At 25.7% G+C, this 24,266-nt stretch overlaps 1 protein-coding gene across 1 annotated transcript in view; it reads left to right on the top strand.

Annotated features, from left to right (window-relative positions):
* Nucleotides 1-23,349, top strand: part of LOC145829472 (uncharacterized) — a 42,220-nt gene extending 18,871 nt beyond the window's left edge. Inside the window, exons 7-15 of the mRNA XM_082937275.1 lie at nucleotides 5,143-5,387; nucleotides 7,000-7,178; nucleotides 9,710-9,860; nucleotides 13,723-13,867; nucleotides 16,953-17,035; nucleotides 17,172-17,267; nucleotides 19,171-19,285; nucleotides 22,744-22,841; nucleotides 22,918-23,349. Of these exons, the coding sequence (XP_082793401.1) occupies nucleotides 5,143-5,387; nucleotides 7,000-7,178; nucleotides 9,710-9,860; nucleotides 13,723-13,867; nucleotides 16,953-17,035; nucleotides 17,172-17,267; nucleotides 19,171-19,285; nucleotides 22,744-22,841; nucleotides 22,918-22,971 (1,166 nt within the window). The 3' untranslated portion in view covers nucleotides 22,972-23,349. The remainder of the gene's footprint in view (nucleotides 1-5,142; nucleotides 5,388-6,999; nucleotides 7,179-9,709; nucleotides 9,861-13,722; nucleotides 13,868-16,952; nucleotides 17,036-17,171; nucleotides 17,268-19,170; nucleotides 19,286-22,743; nucleotides 22,842-22,917) is intronic.
* Nucleotides 23,350-24,266: the final 917 nt, after the last annotated feature.

Below are 24,266 nucleotides of genomic sequence, written 5' to 3'. Positions count from 1 at the left end.
AATAAACTTTTGCTTGGGACAGCTGTTTCTGCGTTTAATACGCGTCTTCAGCCAAGTTTTATTCAATGAAAAGCAAACTTGTAAGTACAGCAATAAAATTATACAAAATTTGGTATTACGTAATAATAGATAGTTGATTTTAGACAAAATTATTAACATAGTTTTTAGATAAATTGTTTACGATAATGTATGCAGCCAGTTTGTAATTCGTTTCTTTTGTTTAGAGATTCTGATATATTAACTTTTAAAATTTCGATTTTTTCCGCATTACACAATTTACATCCGTTTTTTAAACTATATTTATTTTTCGTTCTTTTTAATATTTCCCACTGAATTTTAAAATTAACTTTGTTATTTTTTAGTTTCTAAATGTACTGCGATGAAGTTGTGGTGTTTTTATGTTTTTCATGTTTAAAGCTGTACTTGTGCTTTGTGTAGCGATTCTTGAACGATAGTCCAGTCGAGCCAACATAAAACTTGGTCTGGTTTTCAGTTATGACTGTAGCTTTAAATATAATATTTTCCATTAAGCAACTTCCATTTACGTTCTTGTTTTTTGCAGTCACACATTCGCCTCTCTTTGTCCTGCGTGTCCAACATCTTATATATAATATACATAGTGGCTCAGTAGAAGGTGTTTAAGTTTAAATAACAACCTTATTTTATATATATGTATATATATTTATTTAAATAAAGTTTTTCCAAAAACAAAAACAAAATTATAGGCATAACTGGCGAGTTTACTTTTCGAATACGGAAAATTTAGAGAAAATAATTAAGGCCGTAGGGAGGGCACTTTATAAGATATTTATCTTATTTTGAATTTATTTAGCTAGCAATTGATTTTACCGTTTCGTAATGTTCAAATTACTTTTCAAAATATAAGGGTACTAAGTAGGAGACTTCGAAAGATTCTTTATAAAAAGAAATTGTAGTGCTTTCATTGTTATTTTCGCGCTTCTTGATGATTTAGTTTGTATAACTGCGGGCCGTCATCTCTATAAATTCCAAACTCTGTGTTATCAAATAGTTTTTAGGTTTATATTTAGTTTAGTAGAAAGATTTCTACTATGTCGCATATCCAGGGATGCCACAAAATCAGGAAAAAAAACAAAGACAAAAGTCAAGAAATAATGAGCAGGGTTGCCACAAGGTCAGGAAAAGTCAAGAGATCAGGAAAAGTCAGGAAAAAATAAAAAAAATGACAAAAGTCAGGAAAAGTCAGGAAATTTGACAAAACTTTAAATGAAGTCAGATTTTGTCAGTTTAAATTTACAAAATTCCTTATTTTCCAAAGCCTCCAAATAGTAAGAAATTAATTATATTAAAAATTCTTAAAAGTCAGATTAAAATTGCAAAATTTTTCTATTAGCATATTGAACAACTACCCTAAATGAACAAGCAGTTTTTGTAAGCTTTTAAGTATTGATGATCTGTAGCAAGGACACTTCCATAGTGAAACTCAAACTGTGATATATACCCAAAAGTTCATCTGGCATAGTTTTAGAATCAAAGTGTTTTTTGTTTAAGTAAATAATTGAGGCAGCAAAATTGGAGGTAAAAGTAAATGAGTGCAAAAAGAAAAGAAATGAAGCCCACAAATTGTGGCTAGAGTTAGAGAAAAGATTCTCTTCGACAAGTGTAGGGGCAACAGATGAGAAGGATTTAAATAAAATGAGGCAAATGGTTTTAATTGCCAAGAAAATGAAGCGGGATGCAAGCCATATCTTCATTGGATGAATAGGTTGAAGTGATAATAAAGAAGCGTAGAAAATAAATTTTAGTACATATTATAAAAAAAAAACAGTGTTTAATTAAGTTCTTTATTATTTCAAGTTTTTAATTGTAGAAGTTTGTTATTGTTTTAAGGTTTTAGTTCTGAAAGTTCATTATTAATTTAAGGTTTTAATCGTAAAAGTTCCTTATATATCATTTCGTTTATTTAGATACATTTATGTTAGGAATTGCTAAAAAATTGTGTCTGTTTTCAGACAAGCTGTGTTTACAAGGTAATAATACAAGTATTTTGCTGATAGAGCTGTTTATTGCAAATACGTCAATCATACACAGATGATTCAAGTGATGTAATGGAAGTTAGATGATTGAATTCAGCAAAAAAAAACTGTTGTTTTAACTTGTATTAAAATTAGATTGAAAGCTTTATATAGTTTCAAGTGTTGGATTATGTATTTTAGAATAAGTTTAAATTAAGAGTTTGATTCAGAAAAGTCGGGAAAATTTTAGTAAAAAGTCAGGAAAAGTCAGGAAATTTTTCTCAACTTGATCTGTTGCAACCATGAATGAGAGTTTTTGAAAAAAGTCGGGAAATTTGATATAAATTTACTCCTAATAAAAAAGTTTATCATCACTAAAAACTGCATTTCCTAATGTTGTTTTCTAAAAAATTTTCATTTGCAAATTATCATTTTTTCAGGGTCTAATTGTACTTTGAAACAAGTTAGAATCTTTAATTATCTTTATTTATTTTTTAAGTCTATGGTTATGTATTTTTGAATCGGCTTTAATTAATAATTTTGTTTAGAAAAGTCAGGATTTTTTTAGCTTGATCTAAGGCAACCCTGCATATCTCAGCTCCATTGTAGAACCTCATATTAGTGTTTAATAGATCTTTGGCATAAATTTTTCCAATGTTTCGTTTTATAAAATATTGTTTATTTGCAAATTTGAATTTTTATGCTATCTCAGTTGCGTTAGTTTAAGTATTTTTGTTATGGTTAGGTAAAAATTAGTTAAACGGAATTCTAGAAGTAAGACTTTAAGAGTTGTTGTTAATTTATTGAACCAGCTTATAACGTCGTCTGTGTTTTTATATTGGTTTAATTTTATTTTAATTGTTCTTTTATTTATTGTGCCTAGTTTAACTTTAGTGAGTTTTTTGAAATGGTATTTAAATAGGGAGTCGATAATTTCTAACCCGATCACTTATAACCCGATCACTACTAACACAATCACTTCTAACCCGATCACTTCTAACTTGATCATTTCTAATCCGATTATTTCTAACTCAATCAGTAAAAAAATGTTTATTTTTAGCTTTTTATTCAGTTTTTATTTTAAGAACAAACTAAACTTCACAAAAATGTTCTTATATTGAAATTAAATTTTATTTGTCTCAAACAAATTCTACTTATATACCTTAATTTGAACGTTTATTTAGTTTAAATTAAAACGTACTTTAAATTTTTAACTTAATTTTAACTTTTTATAGTTTCAAGTTATGTTTTTTATTTTGACTTTTTTATTTATATCAATCTTCTTAAGTCGAACTTTTTTTTGATTAAATAGATTTACTAAACAAAATCAATCTAAATTAATATGAAATCCAAGACATTTTTCTTGACTTAATTTCAACTTTTTTTTTGTTTTAAGTACAACTATATTAAGTGTTATGTTGATATATATTTTCTTCTTACTATATTAAAAGAGTTAAAACAACTTAAGTACGATCAAAATAACAACAAAAAAAAAACTTTAATTTTTTTTTATTGAATTAAGTTTAATTAAGGCAAATATTCGTAAAAATTATTTGTTATAAAGTAATTTTAAATATAAAAAATAAATACATCAACTTAAGTACTAATTTACGTCGTAACTGTAAAACTTTAAATTTATATAAAATTAAGTGAAAATTTTAAGAAGGTTCGCTAGATGATATTTGATAACCCTCGGACTTGTTATATAAACATACAAATTTGTTTAAGTTAAGTGGTATGTCTCAAAGTTTAAACTTATCACTTAATAAAACTAAAGTATTTAAGTTCGCTTGATGTTTATTTAAATCCATTATCTAAAAAGATCTGTACAAGTTGTAGAAGAATTTGTGCGAGTTTTTAAGCTTAAAATAGAAACTTAACGACTATAAAGTAGTAATAGATTAGTCAACAACTATACAACGTTAGCGCTAGAATTACAGCATATCATCTAGACTTAAATATAAATATCTTTGTATTTGAAATCTAAATATTAAATTTGTAATAGTTAAACATAATGATAACAGCTTAGTTTAAGAATTCAACAAAGCAGAATTTGAAAAGAAAATTAAAACAATTTAGTAAATGTTATTTAACCTAAAAAATAAAGTTAGATTTAAGCAGATTGATATAAAGAAAAAAGTCAATATAATGAAAGTAATTTGAAATTCTAATAAGTTATAAGTTGTTTATTAAATATTTATTTAAATTAAAAATATATAAACATTCAGTTTTAGTTAAGACAAAGAAAACTAAAAAAACAACAAATTTTAATTAATCGGGTTAGAAATAATCGGGTTAGAAGTGATTGGGTTAGAAATAGTCGGGTTAGATATGATCGGGTTAGAAATGATCGATTTAGAAATGATCATGGGTTAGAAATGATAGTTAAGTTATTAGTACTATAAGGTCTACAGTTTAGTTTGTTAGGAACATATTTAAACTGTTAAGTTAATAATTATTTTTAACTAGATGGATTACCTTATATATGCAAATTTGTAGTCTTTATGTGCAAAAAAAAAATTTCAACATTTACTTGATAATTTAATTACTATAAGCTATTGATAGCTTCATTAAAAAACTACTTTATCATCTGCCTGATATGCATAAAATTTAATTTTAGACTTAATAGATAGTTTTTTCTAATAATCGAACATTTCTCAGCATTTGTTTAAAAAGTTTTAATAGGAGTTATAAAACTATAAAATAATATTGGCTGATGGTTTGTATAAGACTTTGGCTGCCTTTTAAATTAACCAAATTGGTTTACTAGACAAGCTTATCTGGCTAGTTTTATTAAAAACGTCTTCGCGATTTTACGTATTTAAGAAATGTTATAATCAAAGAAAAACCAAAGTTATAAGAAATAGTCACTTAACTTAACTATTAACTTTTACACACAATAAAATTAAGATTAAATTTATCAATACTGCTCAAAATAATTATTAAACTTGCTTGTTAGTTTTTAGCTAAACACTACATCACGGGCCAAAGATTTCTGCATGGTGAGCCGTATTTGGTTCTTAGACTAGAGTTCGCCATTCCCTCCTTAGTTATTTTAATATTGCAGTAATATATTTTCAGATGATAGTTAAGAAAATAAGTTCAGATTGTAGATATTTTGCAAATTATAAAGTTAATAAAATTTCAGAGCTTGATTCTTATGAACGAGGCACAACGAAGAAGCAGGCTGCTGCAATGTGCTCTCTTAAATTAATAAGAAAACTTTTTAAAAACAATTTAATTGAAAGATTTGGAGATCCAGTGATACCACTTGACATTGATACTAGTATGAATGAATACTCAGCTAAGCAGCATTATTTTGTTCCAGAAGTTGTTGTTAAAAAAAATCAAGGTAACTTAAAAAAGGGCAAGAAATTAATAAAAGAGCAAAAGGTTAGTTTTCTAATATAGTCTTTGTTTTTAATGTAAAAATGTTTGAAAATTGTTCTATTTAACTATTGTAAATTCTACTTAACCAATTACTGCTATGAAAGTGTAGTTTCGAAAACAGTTTTATACGTTATTAGTTTGCTTTTAGTCAAACAATATACATGTACTAAAAACAGGGTTGCAAAAAAAAAACCTGGAAACCTGGAGTTTGACAATTTAGGTGAAAAAAAAAACTTAAAACCAGGAACTTAAAAAATCGGAAACATCTAGAACTTCAAAGAATATTTACATTGTAATGAAATTTCGATTAGACACAAAAAATCTATTATATAGAAAAAAAATCACAATTTTTTTATTAAAAAAACACATTTAAATTAGCCTACATTATCTTTTTAATTTTGTTATACAATTTAAGACAGTTTTTTACCTTAAATTTATTTTTATACAGAAAGTGGTACAAAAATCTTGATCTTTAAAAAACCTGGAGGAAATTTAGAAAAAAACTGGAAAAAAAACCTTTGGCAACACTTTAAAAACTCTTGTTTTGTTTTTCCGAACGGCCTCGCTTGTCTTTATCTTTCGGATTTGACATCCTGTTACGAAATCTCTGACAATTTAATTTTCTCTTTGTCAAGTTTTAAACTGGATGTCATTTTTAAGCTTAACAAGTTTTGTTCTCTAAGTATTTAATGGATTTTACAGGGTTGCCACAAAACCTGGAATCCTTAAAAAACCTGGAGTTTAGGAAATTTTGAAAAAATAAAAATGAAAAACTTAGAATTTTAGACAGACCAGTTTTTACATGTTAAGTAGTAGTATTTTGATTTGACACGAATAATCTATCATATAGAGAAAAAAAAAAGTCATTATCAACATTTTTTTATTAAAAACAGATTTGAAGTAGCTCTACAGTATCTTATCAATGTTGTTATACTATTTAAACAGTTTTTTACCTTAAATTTGACTTTAAACTAAAAATAGACCAAAAAACGGGTAATTTCAAAAGTCTGAAAGAAATTCAGAAAACCTGGATTTTTATTTTCACAAACCTGTGGCAACCCTAATTTTAATAAATTTTAACATAAACATTTTCAATAAGTGATTTACATGCTCTGTAGTAATAAATTATTTTTCCGAATAGTTAGTACAAATGTTTTTGTTATTAAATAGCTGAAATAGAGTTAAATGTTAAAAAAAATAATAAGAAAATACTTGAAGAATTTTTCTTTATTCAAAGTTTTATGGTTATTATTAAAAAAAAATCTTTTGTAAACCGTAGTGTACATTATTATTGTTTATAGTAATTTTTTTGTTTGAAAATTTGAAAACTAACAAAATTAAATGCGAATTAAATAATATAATATTGTATTTATTCTTTACTTGCTGAACATTTATGTGATTCAAAAAATTAATTATTAGATTTAAATTTAAAAAATGCATCAAAAATAGTAAAAGAACAACATAAGTATCTATAAAAATAATTTAATAAGTAGCAATACTATAATTGTGTATAATAACAATAAGAAGTGTTAACAGATTAATAGTATAATTGATCAATTTTACAAAGTTTTTTATTTTTATTTTTATACTTGGGGTTAAAATAAGCATTTTTTAGGATAATAATGGTACCAATAAAAATGTTGAAATGATGAGCCAATTAGATTTGAATTTAAAAATTTTACATCAGCAAATCTGTCCCAAGCCACAGGTAATACAATCCTTGCTTAAAGCAACTCAGACTTGCGAATTCGTTCTAGCACAAATTGCACAAGAACTACAAGGGGAAAATAGTATGTAAGTTAAATAAAATAACTATTTTAGAGTTAAACACTCCAAACCGGTTTGTCAGTTTTAAACCTCAATCAAATTTTTTAAGCTTTTTAAGGTTTTTTATGTTATCATTTGTTTTTTATTATAATTAGCTTAAGTGAATTATAACTTTACTTGACCATGATTAAAAAGTTTTGTAATTTGTTATACACAAGTTTTGCTTTAAATATTTCTTTCTACCTTCTTGGTTTAATTAATTAGATTTTTTATGTAGTTACAAAAACCGTTTATTTTTTAAATATAGACTTACTAGCTCATGTTGTTTAAGTCATACGATACCTAGTTGGACAAAAGTTTGTTGATTAAAAGTTTCAAAGCAAACTATAATCTGTTATTAATCTATCAAAACCTCGGCCACTTAAATTAATTGACACACGAAAAAAGACAAAAAAAATATTAAAAAGTTCATTATGTTTAAGGATAAAAAATATAAGTTAAAATTATAGATCAACAAAAAATACAGAAATGATCGTAATAAAAAAAAAATTGTACTAAAGACCCTTGAACCAACTAATTAGACTATAATGATATCTGTACTAGAATAATGTTTTTGTTTATGTTAAATGAGAAACATCGTAGAAAAATATCCGTAAAAATTACTTTAGTAGACCTATAGCTCAAAAAGGCACCAATCATAAATTTAAGCAGTCTAATAACTGGGGTGCACGACTATTCAAATTCGGACAATTCAAATTCGGACAATTCAAATTCTTAAAAATAATTGAAAGGGCCACAACTAAAAAAGTAATATATATTTGTCAAATATAAAAAATAAATATGTAGTTCCTATTAATATCTAACAAGCCATTTTTTCTTTTTACAAAACATTAAATGTTTTTTGAGATATGGCTTAAATAGAGTAAAAAACATAGTTATTTTTATTAATTTTAAAATATCTTAAAGTTTTTTAAGATTTTGCATAAAAGAAAAAGTGGCTTATAGATTTTAATAAGATCTACATATGTATTTTTTATTTTTTTTCAAGATTATATTACTTTTTGAAATAAAGTCTTTTAAATAATTTTTTAAGAGTTTAAATTGTCGAAATTTGAGTTGTCCGACTTTGAATTGTCATGTAACCTAATAACTAAAAACAGGCTGTCATTTCGGTGAAATTAGATTATTTTAAATAGGATGGTCTAGTATTTTAAAACATATTGCTGTAGTTAGAAGGGTTGTATTTGTTACATTTTTGTGTATTGGTATGGTATAGAAGATATAGCTAGGAAAGGAACAATTAGAGGTTAGAAAAGTTGGAACAGTTAGTGTATAAGTACATTTAATAAAGTATTAAGAATTTTTTTTTGGTGCTTAAATTATTTGATCCTTTTGATTATTAACATTATTAATATCATCAATGCTTATAAAGAAGTTTCGCTTTTCGCAAGTTTAAACTTTTTGTTTATGTAATCCTTACTTAATGCTTTTTGAAAAGATTTATTTAAAAGAGAAGTTTATCAAATCAGACAATAATAGAACGTTAACTTTATCAAAAAATTAAGCGAAATAAGGACCTAACTTAGTTTAGGTTTTACAAAACTGTAATTTTTTTTTTGAAATTTGGTAAAATATTTTTTCATGATAATGTTAAATATTTTTAATATTCAGTTAAATTGAGTCGGTATTTTAAAATAATTCGCTTAAAAGATTTACATTTTTTATAGAGTCTTAGTTTTTCTTTTGACAGCTTTTATATAAAAAAAAAGATTTTTTTTGTTTTTATTTATACTTTTATTTTGCTACATTATTGTACCCTAAAGGATAAAAGCTTTTGTAAATAATGTCGGGAATGAGCCAAAATATAAATATAAAAATTAAAACTATATATAAAAAGATATTTAATTTAATTAATAATACTAATTGGGTTCTCAGTTATAAAAGTTACTAGAAAATCAAAATAAATATTAGAAGATTAATAATTTTAAAAGGTTATTAATATTAGAAGACTATTAAACATTTATGTAAAGAGGTCTATATTTTTATTTTGGCTTTCAAATACTTATTATAACTGAGGATCTCATCAATATTAGAAATTGAGTGAAACATTGTTTTAAAAAATATTTTGAATCGATAAGTTTGTAATTTTCCCATTGAATAGAAGTTAGGAACTGAGATTGTTACTCTCAAAATATAACATTGACATTAACAGCACATGTTCTAAACATCACATATAACATTCAACAAAATTTATTTTAATCAAAATACATCTTATATTATAATGACTTATTCACTGTAATTAAATACTTTAGTAAAAATTTTAATTTATTAGTTTTATTTCTTAAATAATTTTTACATAACTGAATATGACATGAGATTTAAGAAGATATGACTTAATATTCATATCTAGTATATACTTCAAAAAATATTATTTTACTGTTTAGAAAGTAAACATTTAAAAAGTTATATGTTAATGAATGTTTTCAATTCATAGATTAAATTTATAGAGAGTTAAAAAAGTAGATCGAAAAAATAATGTTAATTTCGAACAATTATAGAGTGTTGCAAGGCGTTGTTCGTGTAGGAAAGCTATCAAAAGGGTTATTGCTGTATGGTGACAGAGACGTGCATATTGTTTTGTTTTCAGTAGATGTTCCTACTGTCGATCTATATTCAGAAGTATATACACTTCTTTGTGCAAAACTCTCTGTGAGTTAAATTGGTGTTGTTTTGTAGTAAAATTAAAATATTGTTTTTATGTATGTTGTAGCGAAAGCTCACATATAGTATATTTAATTCAGTTTTTCAAACTGTCTCTTTTAAGTAATTGCGAAAGTTATAGAGTTAAATAAACATATTTATAATTAATAAAAAAAATATGTAAAGAGGTTTCGGCTCGTAAGATTAAACTAATATAACAAACAGGGTTAAAACTAGTGATGTACCGGACCCACAATTTTGGGTCCGGCCGGACCCGGATCCGGACTTTTTTTTCAAACTAGAATCCGGCCGGAACCGGATCCGGACTTTTTTTTCAAATTAGAATCCGGCCGGAACCGGATCCGGACTTTTTTTTCAAACTAGAATCCGGCCGGATCCGGATATCAGACAAAAATGGCAATATCCGGCCGGACCCGGATAGTGAGTCCGGTAAATCACTAGAATAAACTAGCCTGAGTCAAAATGAGGTTTTTAAAAACTGAAAAAAAAGAACTTTAATCTAATAATAAGTAGAACAGCTAGCCACAAGGTGTACAAATTTAGGTGTTATTTACAATTAAAAATCTGAAATCAAGTTCTTGAACAAAATACACTAGAAAATTACAAAATATTGAAAACTGGATCAGCTCAAACTCATTCAAAATCTAAAAGAAAACTAGCCTGAGTTTTTATAAAAAACTAAACTAGCCTGAGGCAGTCCAAGATTTTCTAAAATTCCCAAAAATTTTCAAATTAGCAGGGTTGCCACTGTTTAAGTCAATAAAACTAGCTAGAGTGAGTATAAACAAGCCTGAGTCAGAATGAGGTTTTTAAAAACTGAAAAATTATTTTAATCTAATAATCAGTAGAACAGCTAGCAAAGGTTGACAATTTGGTAGTAAAGTTGTGGACTGATTGTGGTACACTTAACTTATTAGTACTACCCATCATAATTAAATCCTACCTTATTTAATTAATATCTAACAAATACTAAATTCTAACTGAGACTACTTTCTATAATCAGACACGACAGTTTTGAGTGATGAATCTTTTATATAAAACACAACAAGAAATACTAGCATATACAAAATTATTAATAAATTTGGTAACACTTTAAAAACTGCAAGCTATTTAAATCTATATCAAAAGACTTAAAACAAAAAACTAAAAATTAAATAAAACTTTTAGTAAACAAGAAACTGTAAAATTTTTAATAAACTATTAAACTATAAACCTGGCTTAAATATTTAAACAATTAAACACCTGTTGAAATATTCACTTTTAAGACAAAACACTACTTACAATAAGCATTAACAAAAACGTTCAAGATATTTTGTTGCTTCAAGCTGCACACCAAACTAACTAACTGCTTACATATAAACTGCCTGTCATGTTCTGATGTTTTGTTGCATCAGTATTTAGTTTGAAACATTTCGTCATATGATTCTCATTGGCTCGTACATTCAACCGTATTAACTCTAAATATTCTCTGAGCTCAACTTTAAACAATAAATAATGCAAGTATTCATTCCAAAGTTTTCAATTTTACAACATATGTAAAGAGTTGCATTTCATGAAATGTTTATTTATAGTTTAAATGTAAACAAATTTAAATTAGTCACGTGTTCAAAATGAGCCAATCACTGTAGGTGTTTAATTTTAACTGACGAAAATGTCTCTTATTAATTTTCACAGGGTTTGTTTTTGAAAAAAGTACTTTTCAGTATGCTCTTTTTTACTAACTAGATCCGGGTCCGGCCGGATCTCTGTTAGGATCCGGCCGGACCCGGATCCGGACTTTTTTTTCAAATTAGAATCCGGCCGGAACCGGACCCGGACTTTTTTTTCAAATTAAAATCCGGCCGGAACCGGATCCGGACTTTTTTTTCAAATTAGAGTCCGGCCGGATCCGGATATCAGACAAAAATGGCAATATCCGGCCGGACCCGGATAGTGAGTCCGGTACATCACTAGTTAAAACAAACTCAGACTAACTCAGCCTAAATTAAAAATTCAGAAAAGTCAAGACAGTTTAGCTTGTTTGAAGTTTTTACAAAACTATGTCTAGTTTGGATTTTTTCCTAAATCTCTGACTAGTTTTTATAAACTTAATTTTTTTTTAATTAAAACTTGTTTTTTATTCTAAGTACAAATTTCTTTTATTACTATTGTCATATTAAAGCATGATTAACTTTAAAAAAAAAGTTTTTGTCTCTTACTATATAATTTTTAAAAAATAAACTCATGTAAGTTTTATGGTCTTTAAGGCTGATTTTTTTTGCTTCAAAGAGTGGCAACCCTGATTGAATATTCAGCACTGCATGACTATCTAAAGCAGTCCCTGCGATACACTACGGTTTTGTTTTTATTAAGATTTATCTTGTAGAAATCGTCAAAAAACCTTTCTGTCAACTCATCTACAACGGTTTTGTATACTTTAGCACTGAAGCATACCTTTTTGGGTATAAAACAGTGCAGTGCTAATTTTTAATAGCCAGGGTTGCCACAAAACCTGGAATTTGAGAAATTTAAACCAAAACTCTGGAAAAACTAGGAATTTTTTACAATTTTTACATTTTATATACAGGGTTGCCACTTTACCTGGAAACCTGGAAAAACCTGGAATTTGATAATTTAGGCAAAAATAACCTGGAAAAACCTGGAATTTCAGAAATTTTGAAAAAAACTTGGAAAAACCTGGAATTTTGATCAAAAAACCTGGAAAAACCTGGAATTTTTAATAATTTTAACATTTTCAGTAGTAAAATTTCAATTTGACACAAAAATCTATCATATGAATAAGAATTTTTTGTCATCATCAAAATTTTTTTTTATTAGAAAACACATTTAAAGTAACTTTACAGTATCTATTCGATGTTTTTATCCTATCTAACACATTTTCTTATATAGAATTTAACTTTAAACTGAAAATAGATCCAAAAAAATGTACTTTTAAAAACCTGAAAGAAATTTGGAAAACCTGGAAAAAATTTTGAAAAAATGAGTGGCAACCCTGTATATAGTAAAATTTCGATTTAACATAAAAAATCAATTATATAAATAACAATTTTTGTCATCATCAATGTTTTTTTATTAAAAAACACATTTAAAGTAGTTTTACTGCATCTTTTCATTGTTTTTATTTACTATTTAACACTGTTTTTTTTACTTTAAACTCAATTTTAAACTATAAATAGACCCAAAAACGTTTACTTTTAAAAACCTGGAGTAAATTTTTAAAATCTGGATAAAATTTCCTAAAAACCAGTTGCAACCCTGAATAGTGTAAATTAAAAATTTATTATGCTGACGGTAGACAAAAGAATATTTGTACTACATTGTACTGTCATTTAATCTAAAACTGACATCGTTTAAAATTTAGAGCTCTGTGAATTTAGTTTGATCTTTTCTCTTTTTTTAAACTTACCAACAGCTGACTGAAAGTTTCAGTGCTAATATACTACAAGCCATTAGTTAGACTACTAAATGTTTTTCTCATGAAAATAATTTCTTCTATTTTTAATAATAAAAAACCATTATATTTTTGAAGTTATTGTTGATGGTCTTGCAGGGCCGTCAATTGCTTTTTTTATGACGGTAAAAAGTTCTGAGTTATACTGAAGGTTGTTCATTATTATAGTAAATGAGCGCTAGTTGTGAGGTTTTTTTTACTATTGCATTACGTAGTGTAATTATTTTTTTTTATAAATGTGTATGTCTGATTTTCATAAGTGTATTAATTCGAATTATAAATAGTTTTAGATACTTTTGACTAAAAGAACTAAAGAAATTAAGCTTATAAATATTTAAAAAAATTAAAACTGTTGTTTTTAGTTAGTAATATATTTTCTTATTTTTTTACTGGTTTCAGAAAAGCTTAAAAGTTGAATTGGTTCGCATGCAAGACAAGGCAACAATTTTAGCAAAATTTGCCAAAGATGATATAGGAAAATTTGATGTTGATGTTCAAGTATTTATACATTTTACTTCTTCAAAATTTAAGAATACAAGTGTAGGTCTGTATAATAATTATAAAACTTTTTAAATATTAAAGTACAGTTTCATAGATTTAAAAATAATTAAAAAAAAATATACTTATGGAAAGTTTTTCGTACTTTGTAGCTTTTAATCTTATTAATCATTGAAATTATCATCGACTGTATAATTTAGTTATTTTCATATTTCAAGATTTAGTTCTTGAAAAATAATTATAATAATTATACTTGAGCTTTATAAACTAAAATAATTTATGTGTAAAGGTATTAAACGTAAAACAAAGTTATTAAGATTTGTTTTACTAAGAGTATTTTAACAAATAGTGTTTAGTGAAGTATAATTGTTTTGTTTGGCTTTAACAATAATACATAGCTTCATAAAGTTAATGGTATATGAGGGGTAAACAACTTTTTTGAATGTTGGTTTTATTTTGCGTATAAACAACTAACCTACCGGTTGTTTTATACCGTTTCTAAAAATTCATAAAGTTATTTTTTGAGATAAATAAGCTATCAAAGATAAAAAGTTCAATAGGTTCCTGAAAACTCGAAAAACTAAAAAGGCGAAAATAGACTATTGCTTAAAAAATATATGCCCTCCTTCATTTTTTGAGCAGTTTTTTAAAACTGACGTTGTCTAACCTTTAATAAATTTTGAACAGCTTGTAGAAAATGGATTAAGATTTTTTTTAAATTTGTTTTTTACAAGTTGTTAATAACATTAAAATGAACATTTACTGAAAGTATTAAGCAAAAGTATAGTTTTATCATTTTTTTCATATCTTAAATTACTGACACCTCTTAAAGGTAATCTCCAGGGTCGGTGTAGGTGTTAGCACTGGCTGGGTGAAGTCTAGGTGATGCTTCCTAGTTGACAAATTAGTTAGTTTAACACTAGAAGGTGAAAGTAAATAGTTTGTAAGAATCAGTTTTGAAATATCTTTCAAAATATATTGTGAAAGACTTGTTCAAACTTGTGGATTAATTGAAACATCAATAAGCTAATGATACTTTTCTTTGCTATTTTGATGTAGAGAACTTTTTTTACAAATGTACCTTTGAATGAATCAATTGATATCTGTGATGATACATTATAAAGCTTGAAAATTCCGTCCCATAAAAGAAATAGTTTATTTTATTATTGTAACTTGCAGCTTAAGAAGTTGAATGCAGTTTCAATAATGTACTATACCGTCAAATTGGTGGAATAGCTATGAGTTCCCCCATTCAGACCTACATTGGCTAATATCTTCATGGGTTACTTGGAATATAAAATATTGCCAGAATTTAATTTAAGTTGTAAGTACGTAAGATACGTAGATGATTGTTTTATCATTAGTGACAGTGAAAAAGTTAGTTCATTAATATTTGAGAAATTAAATTCCCTACGTAGTGCTCTTGAGTTTACCAAAGAGTTTTGTTCAAAATACAAACTGATAAATTTATCACTTCGGTATTTAGAAAACCTTCGTTCACAGATCAATATCTTAATTTTCAATCATTTTGTAGTAAAAGAAAAAAAAGTTTTGATTAAAACCTTTTTTCATACAACAATTAGAATGTGTTCTCAAGAAGTTTACAAACTGAACTTAATGTTATAAAAGAAATTCTATTTAAGACAGGTTATCGTAACTCTCTGATTGCTAAAGTTTTTAAAACTAAAATTAAGTAAGTAAACTACATGAAACCTTATGAGCCTGAGAAATGTCTGGTTCTTTTGTTTCTACCTTATGCAGGTGTTGAAACTAGGATAAAAGAACACGTTCCAATGTGTATAAAAGAAAGTATTAAAAATCAGCCCAAAACATTTAGATTAAGTTCAAATCCTATGAATAAATCATCAAAATCAGAACATTTACTTAAAAATCAAATATGTGGAAAATGATTCAAAGTATTAAGAAGTTGTAACAGTAGACCTAATTAGAATTAAGCTATCTACATTCATTTAAAGGAGCCAAAGTTATGAAAACAGAAATAACTTGATTATTCATTGTCCTTGTTTAGTTAAACTAATTTTGGTTTTAAATTAGTTACTCTCATGTTATGTTTAATTATGTTCTTAAGAACTTTGATTACTTTTTTGTTTTTTGCTTGATTAACTAATTTCTGACGTAAATGTATGGTCATATAAATTTTTTATTTTTATATTTTGTTACGACTGATGAAAGTTTTTAAATATATTTGTGATGAAAAAAAAGGCTTTGCTTATTTAAAAAAAAGTTTTTGTTAGCATTTAAAAAGTCTTTTGAGGTGATTTAATAAGCTTGTTTGATATTTTATTAGAAAGATTCTTTTGTAGTTTCATCCAAAGCTTTTCACAAGTGGATTTTATTACCATTTATTTATTTATTTATTTTTTAATACAAGTTATAAATTTAAGTTTGAAATTCTCTATATATACTTTTTTATTAAGGTAAAGTTAGAATACCGATTTAACTTGTAGCTTGTATTCTATAGAAAAAAACCATATCTTGTGTAGTAAGTTTATTTAATAATTTTATAACAAGGTTCTTTTATTGTACTATTTACAAGTAAAATTAATTTTTTTATTAGTTTTTATCATATTTTGGCACAGTTTTAAATACATAATTGTAATTTTAGTTAAAGCTTTCCTAAAATAGAAAACTAGCATATACATCTTTTTTCAGTGGCTAAATGTTGCATTAGTGTTTATCAACAAGCTTGACTTACCTTAAAAGTATTTTTTAATAACATTTTTTAAAATAGTTTTATTGTTAATAGCTTTGAGCTTTTAACCGGTTTTTATTAGTTTTTTGTAATGTGTTTAAATAAAGCTAGTAAACTTAATCTCGGCCGTAATGTCTCCACGAATGTATATTTATTTAAATTTTCAGAATTTTATTGTAAATGAGGATCTCATTAACCTCATTGATTAATTGAGTTATACATTGATTTATAAATAAATTCTTAAATTATATAGTTTTAAGTATTGTTTTCTACAAAAGCATTATAAGCTTGATTGGAAGTTATTTTTATTTAAACTTAAATAGGTTTTTAAAACTAAAAGTTAAACTTAAAACTAATTACTTGTTAATGTATTTAACTTTATTATGAAATAATATTTATAACTCTATTATTAATCTAGCTGAAGATTTCAATGAAAACGTTCTCGATGTAAAAAGTTGCTTAGTTGCGTTACGTGAGTTTAGAAACTTCAAATGGTTTCAGGTATATCAATAAAAATATCTTGTTGTATGAAATTTTCTTAATTAATATACATCTTTTTTTGATTTAATTTTTTTAGTTGCGTTATCTTACAGTTATAAAAAAAAAAAACGGTTCATTTTTACAATTTTTTTATTAGACTTCTGCTATTGATTTTCCGTCCTGCTTAGAAATCATTAGAATACTAAAAAATATTGTTAGAAAAAATCGTCAGTGGAGAAATTTAAAGAATTCGGTAAGTTTTATTTTATTTAATAAATTAGTTTTTTACTACTAATTTGCATTAAAAAACAACTAGTGCTTACAAAGAAGACGTTATTGTTAAAAAATAATTATAAAATCATATTTATGACTAAGTCAAATATAAAAACATTGCTACGTTCTGAAATCGTTTTTGTGTAAATAATCAAAAAAAATATTAGCCACTTATCAATTTATCCATTAATTATTTTATTTAAGCTGGTTCTCGGGTTTCATAAGAAAAAGTAAAGGTATAAAAAATATTCCACGGTTTGCAGTTAGTTTGAATAATTGTAGTAATTAATATGAAAAATACAATTTAAACCAAAAGTGTTATAAAACAAGCATAAAGGTTGCGTAGAAACCTGGAATTAGACATTTTAGGTATAAAATCTGGAATTTTATAAATTTTGAAAAAATACCTGGTGTTTTGAACAAAAATCACTAAAATGTTTGGAATTTTTAACAAACTTTAAATAAAAAATGATAAAATTTTTACAAAAAATCTATCACATACAATATTTTTTTTGTATCATATATAATATTATTTTTTATAAAACAAACTTAAACCAGCATTGTAGTATTTTTTAATATTTTAATACTATTTGAGACAGTTTTTTTAATTAAAATTAAACTTTGTACTAGAAATGAAATAATATAATTTTTCTTTCCAAACCTTAGAAAAAAAAATCTAAAAGTTTTCGGCAATTCTGAAGCATTTTTAAAGCACTATAATTAATAATTACTTACTTTTAAACTAAGAGCCATATTGTAAGTATTAACCACCAACACATTTTTTCTTGTGTTTAAGTAGTGTTGTAACTGAAAAGTACATCGCAGGCTTCAGTTTTCCGGCCTCTAAGTTAGATGGTAAACATTATCAATATATAAAGTTGTATCAGTTTTTAATAAATTTTATTCACAAGTCAGTTTACAAGGTTTACTTGATTTATAGTTTTAAAACTTTTGCAAAGTTTTATACAATTATTTCACTTTTTTAAATAATTGATGCACTAATTTAGGTTACGTAAATTCTTTACAAAAATAAGTATTTTGAAATATGGTCATTAAATTTTTTATAACGAGAAAAAGGCATTATTAATCTGTATTTGAAAAAATACCATATACTTTTGGAACATTAAATATTGCTAATTTCAACAACCATAATCTATTTAAAAAATAACCTGTTTGTAATCATAAAAGTTTTATGTTATATCGTTGCTTCACAAACATAAATCAAATACTAATTATAAAAAATCATTTAAATTGTAAGAAACTAAAATTGTTTTTTTTTTGTTGTAAATTAATTTGTTTTACTCAATATAAGAGTGGGGATTAAATTTAGATATATTTTGCGTTAATAGTTTTTACTTTAATAAAAAAAATTTATTTATTATTACTAGCAGGCGTACAACTTATCAATACCTTTTTTAATTTACTTAAAAGTCTGAACACTATTTTGTTTTATTAAATAAGACTTTTTTCATTTTATAAACTTAAACGTTTTAGCTAGCTCTCGGACTTTCAATGTAATGGTTATTATGTTTTAAGTAAATTAATACAGGTTTTTTAAATGTTATCTACAAAGAAAAAAACATGTTTTAAACAACACAAAACAGTGAACAGTTAATATTAAGTTTTGCAGATTTAAACATTTTTCAAAAACTTGTTATCGGCTCTTTCGTTGTTTTTCAACATTACTCTGACTTCTAATTTTATAAGTTTTAATTTTAAAAGCATAAATTCAATATAAATTTAAGATTGTTTATAATTTTTGTGTCTACTAAATGTAATAAAAAGTTATAATGTATTTGAAACATAAGTTTTTAAACTTAATTTTGGTAATTGTAAAAAATAAATCTTAAAAATATTATAAGTTTTTTTTTCCAATGAAACAGACAATCGAGTTACTAGTAACAAGATTATTAAAAACTATGCTTTCTGAAGATGTAACACTTGCTAATTGCTTTCGTCGTGTTCTTGAAGCAATAGCTGGTGGATTGCTTCTTAAAGGTTTACTGTTACTAAAGTTTTTTTATGAAATGAATTTGATTTAAATTTAATTTATTTAAGTTTATATTAAAGTTAAGCATGATTTTTAATTAAAAAATTTATTAATAACAAGTTTGAAGATACCACTTAGATCAGGGTTTCCCAAAGTGGGTAAAGTGGCCCCTTAGGGGGCCATGACAGATACTCAGCGGGCCCATATGCAGTTAAGGAGCCACAGGGGGGTGGGGGGCCATAATTTGAAACTTACACTTAGATATTTTGGAATTGTTGATGAAGAGCAAAAAAAAGGTCTTAGGTGTTTTTAATAGTAGTTTTGAAATTTACACTAGATATTCTGGAGTTGTTGATGAAGAGCAAAAAAAGGTCTTAGGTGCTTATAATGGTAGTTTTTTGAGTAATGTTGTCGAAGGGAGCTATAGCTTTTTAATTTCTTTAAAGGTTTCATTTTGAAAAAAAGTTTGGGAAACCCTGACTTAGATCATCAGAAAGTTATCGGTAGAAAAAGACCCGGGTTTCTCATTAAAACTTGTCAGTCAGTCGTAAAAGGAAGAAAGTTTGTAGTTGTCGATCTACAAACATCTTTGATGTTTTACTAAAAGCTACCGTTTATTGTGTTTATTGGTATGATCAGTTACAATAGGTTGTCTAATTTCGAGCAATGTATAACACATTGTACACTAGCAAGACAGCTAAAACATGAAAATTATTTGTAGATTTGCGACTGCAGCTTCCTTCGCTTAGTTTTTATTTGCTTTTATTCTCTATGAGTTCTTTAGTGCCAAATTGCGAATATTTTGTTGCAAAAGTTGCAGTTTATATAAGTCGCAAAAATGAGCTTAATATTTTTTTTTTTAACCAAAAACGTTTATTATAAAGCACGAAAGAATTTAATTAAATAGCAGCAAAAAAATCAATCCTGATAAATACCTTTCGTGATGAAGCAAATTGTTTAGTGTTAATAATTACTTGATGTTTACTGTTTTGATCTACTGAATCTAAAGAAGTTGTCCTACAAACTATATTGTAATTTTTTTTAGTTTAAGTGATTTTTATTAAGTGTTAAATTGAAGGAAACATTTTATAGTGTACTTCCTAGTCGAAACATCTTCATTACAAGTGATAAAGTATTATAGTTTTTTTTAAGAAAGTGAATTTCGTTTTTTAAAGGTAATTTAACTGCAATTAAAATTCACTGTAAATACTCGTTTTTAGCTTTATGAACGTTTTATAATACCTAAAGTTTTGTATAGTTTAAGGACAATTTTGAAACCAGAATCATTAATAAAGTATTTTATTAAGTGGTAGTAGTTTTCAATTTTATTTAAGTTGTAGTTAACTCTGAACTTATATGTTTTTGTTTTGACAAAAAGTTAGTTTTTAATAAACGTAATAATAGACAACATGATCAAAAATAAGATTCTCGTACTTCAACCTATGAAGTTAGGAAAGATAAGTTCGAGAATAGTACAAGGATATACAGAAGTTCTGTTTTCCAAATCTAATGACATTAAAAAAATCAATTAGTAGATTAACCTAATGCGTTATCGTTTTTTCACCCTAAACAAGGTAATAGTTTTTTCCCCTTTCCAAACTTGTTAAAGGAGAAGTGCGAAGTGGAGTATAGATTAGTGACTGACTCTAATATGAAACATTTTGTTTTAATTTAAAGATTATTATTGTGTATAAAATCGATTGCTATTAAAGATAACTAATGAATTTTTGTTTCAATTTTTAAAGTTTATAAAAGCAGAAGGGGTTGTGCTTTTTTACCGTCCCAAATAAAAGTTGCTATTTTATTACAAATTCACGTTATTAGGTAATTATGTACTTTTTACTTAAGAGATTAAAATAAAAGTTCTAGACTTAATAATAAGGAGGATAATCAACTCAATATTTTAAATTTTATTGTCAAAACAATGTTTTACTCGTTTGAAGTAATTAAAACAACATCCTCACTTGAATAATAATTTCTTATTCAAATAGCACATTATATTAGAAATTTTACCATGATTTTGCAAAAGTACCCTATAAATATTGAACTTTAGGTTATACTCATGTTTGTTTCATCAAAATTACACAAAATATCAAATAAAAATTTTTCAAATATAAAGTTGCAATATTACTTAACATGTGTGTAAAAATTCTAATGAAACAAAAAAGTAATATTAACAAAAATATAGTTTTAATTCTATTTAGTTAAGATTTTGTTATATAACTGAGGATCTCATTATTGAATTGTTTCAAACGAGTGAAACATTGTTTTGTCAATTAAATTAAAAAACTTGAGTTTGTTAGGTACTTATTCAAGTAGTAATTGATGTATATATTATAGTTTTAAAAATAGTTTTGCCCTTTTTTATTTGTAATAGAATTACAAAAAATTTTAGTAAAATTCCAAAAGTAAATTTTTCACTTACTCTTGTATGGCATATGTTTTCTTAGTTGAATTAATAAAAGCATTTTGATCGATTCATAGTATTTTTGCTTCCATCTTTTCATGACTCACCAATTACTTTTTTTTTTCTAAACTGCTTAAAGATTCAGTATTTCTTAATTCTCAATTGAATTAGTTCTTCTATTCTTTTTTTAATGTTGGAAACTTATCTGTTAAGTGTGACATCCTCTTGTTCATTACAGGCCAGATTTATTCGACATAGACTTTGGGGGGCTGCTTTAATAGTGTAAAATTTTAATTAAAAGAGTTTTTTATTAATTAATCTTTGCACTAAATTATATGTGAAATTTGCACCTTAACTCACTCTTTTTTTTTTCTTTAATTTATCTGTTTTGTCTAAAGTTTCATCTCTAAAAAAATAGTCAAATGCAAAATCTTACCTGTAGGTGGTATGATTTCAATTTCCTTTCTATGATAATAATTAATTTAGTTTAAAATCAATTAGTTGTAATTTGTTTATCTTATTTCATTACTTATTAGCTAGAACATGACCACAGGTTAAAAATGAGCAACGTACAGGCTGCGGGCCGGCTCGTTAGCAAAAATTTTTGGCGTAAGAAGTTTTTTTAGCTTTAAAATGACTTTTTCAAAACACTGAGTTTTTTTTAACAAGATTTTTGTTGATATATATATATATATATATATTTATTTATACATAGTAGTGTATATAAAGTAGTTATTTTAATACAATTTAGTTCTTTGAGATAAGAAAAGAGTTGTATTATCTGGACTTCCATTTAAAAAGTAAAAATCTGGTTCCAGCCGGTTCTTAATAAAAATAAAAACTTATTCAGTATTAACTAGTTATGACTGACTGACGACTTTCAATTGAAATTCAAGTGTCAGAAAACCGAAAACTTTCGGTATAATAACCCTGGTCGTATGAACAAAACTTGTTTTTAACTAGAATATATGAAAAGAATCTTTTTAAAATGTCAAAAAGTATTGAAAATTTACTCCATGTTGATTTTAGTTCAACTTTTTTATTCTTTAATTTCAATAGATGGAAATGGAGTATTAGATCCTTGTGAAAACACACAAGTTGATGCTGCTGATTTAATTGATGAACAAAATTCAGAAGAATTAACTTTTGCAGCTCAAGTTTGTAAAACTATTTATCTATCAGTATTTATTTTTTATTACAATAAAATTTAATTTAAAACAAATATGATTGCAGATAGCACTTCGTCAACTTGCGTTTGGTCAATCCCACAAGTTGCTTGGCATATAAGAAATAAGTTTAGTGTCATAAAGTTTTTTTTATAGTAAAAACTAGCAAATAGTTAATTTTTAACTTAGTTAAAATAAATGTATGTTTTAAATAATATTTTTTAATTAATTTTGATTAAAAATATAGTTTAAAAACATATTTGTTAAGTTGAACTTTTTCAAGAAATGATCTAGAAAAGATATTTAAAAAAATTAAAAGTTTGCTTTTTGGAAATTTATGTGCAGTTATTTTTTATGATTAATTTTGTTTATTAGTTATCTAAGTTCATATATCCTTCAAGTTGTTTTTGGAAGAATTATTAAAAACAAAGCTTGATTTAAAAACAAAAGATCATGTATAAGTTATTTTAGTGTATGAAGTACAAAATTTAATTAGTTCAAATTAAAAATTTTACATTTCATTTCTAAAAAGTTACCTTACCTTAATCACATTTTAAAAGTAGAAAAATGTTGAAACAAGTAAATCTGAAAAAAAAAGTGTGGAGTTAAGTTCTAAGTATTTGATAAGTTTTCTGTGTACAATTATTTCAAATAAATTTTTGATGATTAAGTTTGAATTTTCTTAAATTAATCTAAATGCAGAATAAAGTTTAGTTTTACTTTAAAGTTTATAATTTTCAATCAAGAGGGAAAATTTTTTTAAATGTAAACAACTTTAGACTGTCCCTATGGATAGAACAATCTCGACTCTAAGAGTATCTTATTGTACTATTTATTTGCACACTAGACTTTTAAATATTTAACCTCGACGCTACATTTCATTATAAGTAATTGAAACTCAATTAATTGGGAACGGGTCTAAGTTGCACGAAAACAAAATTGCACGAGGGGACTAAATTGCAGGAGTGCACAAAATTGCACGAGGGCACAAAGTTGCACGAAGAAACAAAGTGCACAAAGACGATTTTGCACCAAGGGTCAATTTTGCACGAGTTACATTTTTGCACATGAAAAAATCACAGAAAAAAAAAACTGTTAAATAATTTGATAATAAAAAAAGTTACCGAGGGTAAGGGTTAGGGGTAACAGTGATAGAAAAAAAATAATAATGTAAAAAAAAAAGAAGTTAATAAAAAAAGCTACCGACCAAGGGTAAGGGTTAGGGGAAACAGTGATAGAAAAAAAAAAACTAAGTTAAAAAAAAATCAAAATTCTTGAGAAAAAAATAATTAAAAAAACTTAAGTGCAAAATTGTCTACTCGTGCAAAAATGACCCTTCGTTCAAAAGTATTTTCGTGCTATATTTTGCATTCGTGCAATTTTGTACGCTCGCGCAAATTTAACAGCTACCCCAAT

Source organism: Thalia democratica, chromosome 2, assembly GCF_965202585.1.
Source record: "Thalia democratica chromosome 2, ktThaDemo2.hap1.1, whole genome shotgun sequence".
In the NCBI taxonomy this organism is placed as follows: domain Eukaryota; kingdom Metazoa; phylum Chordata; class Thaliacea; order Salpida; family Salpidae; genus Thalia; species Thalia democratica.
The sequence above is the reverse complement of the archived record's forward strand: the minus strand, read 5'-3'. Positions and strand labels throughout refer to the sequence as shown.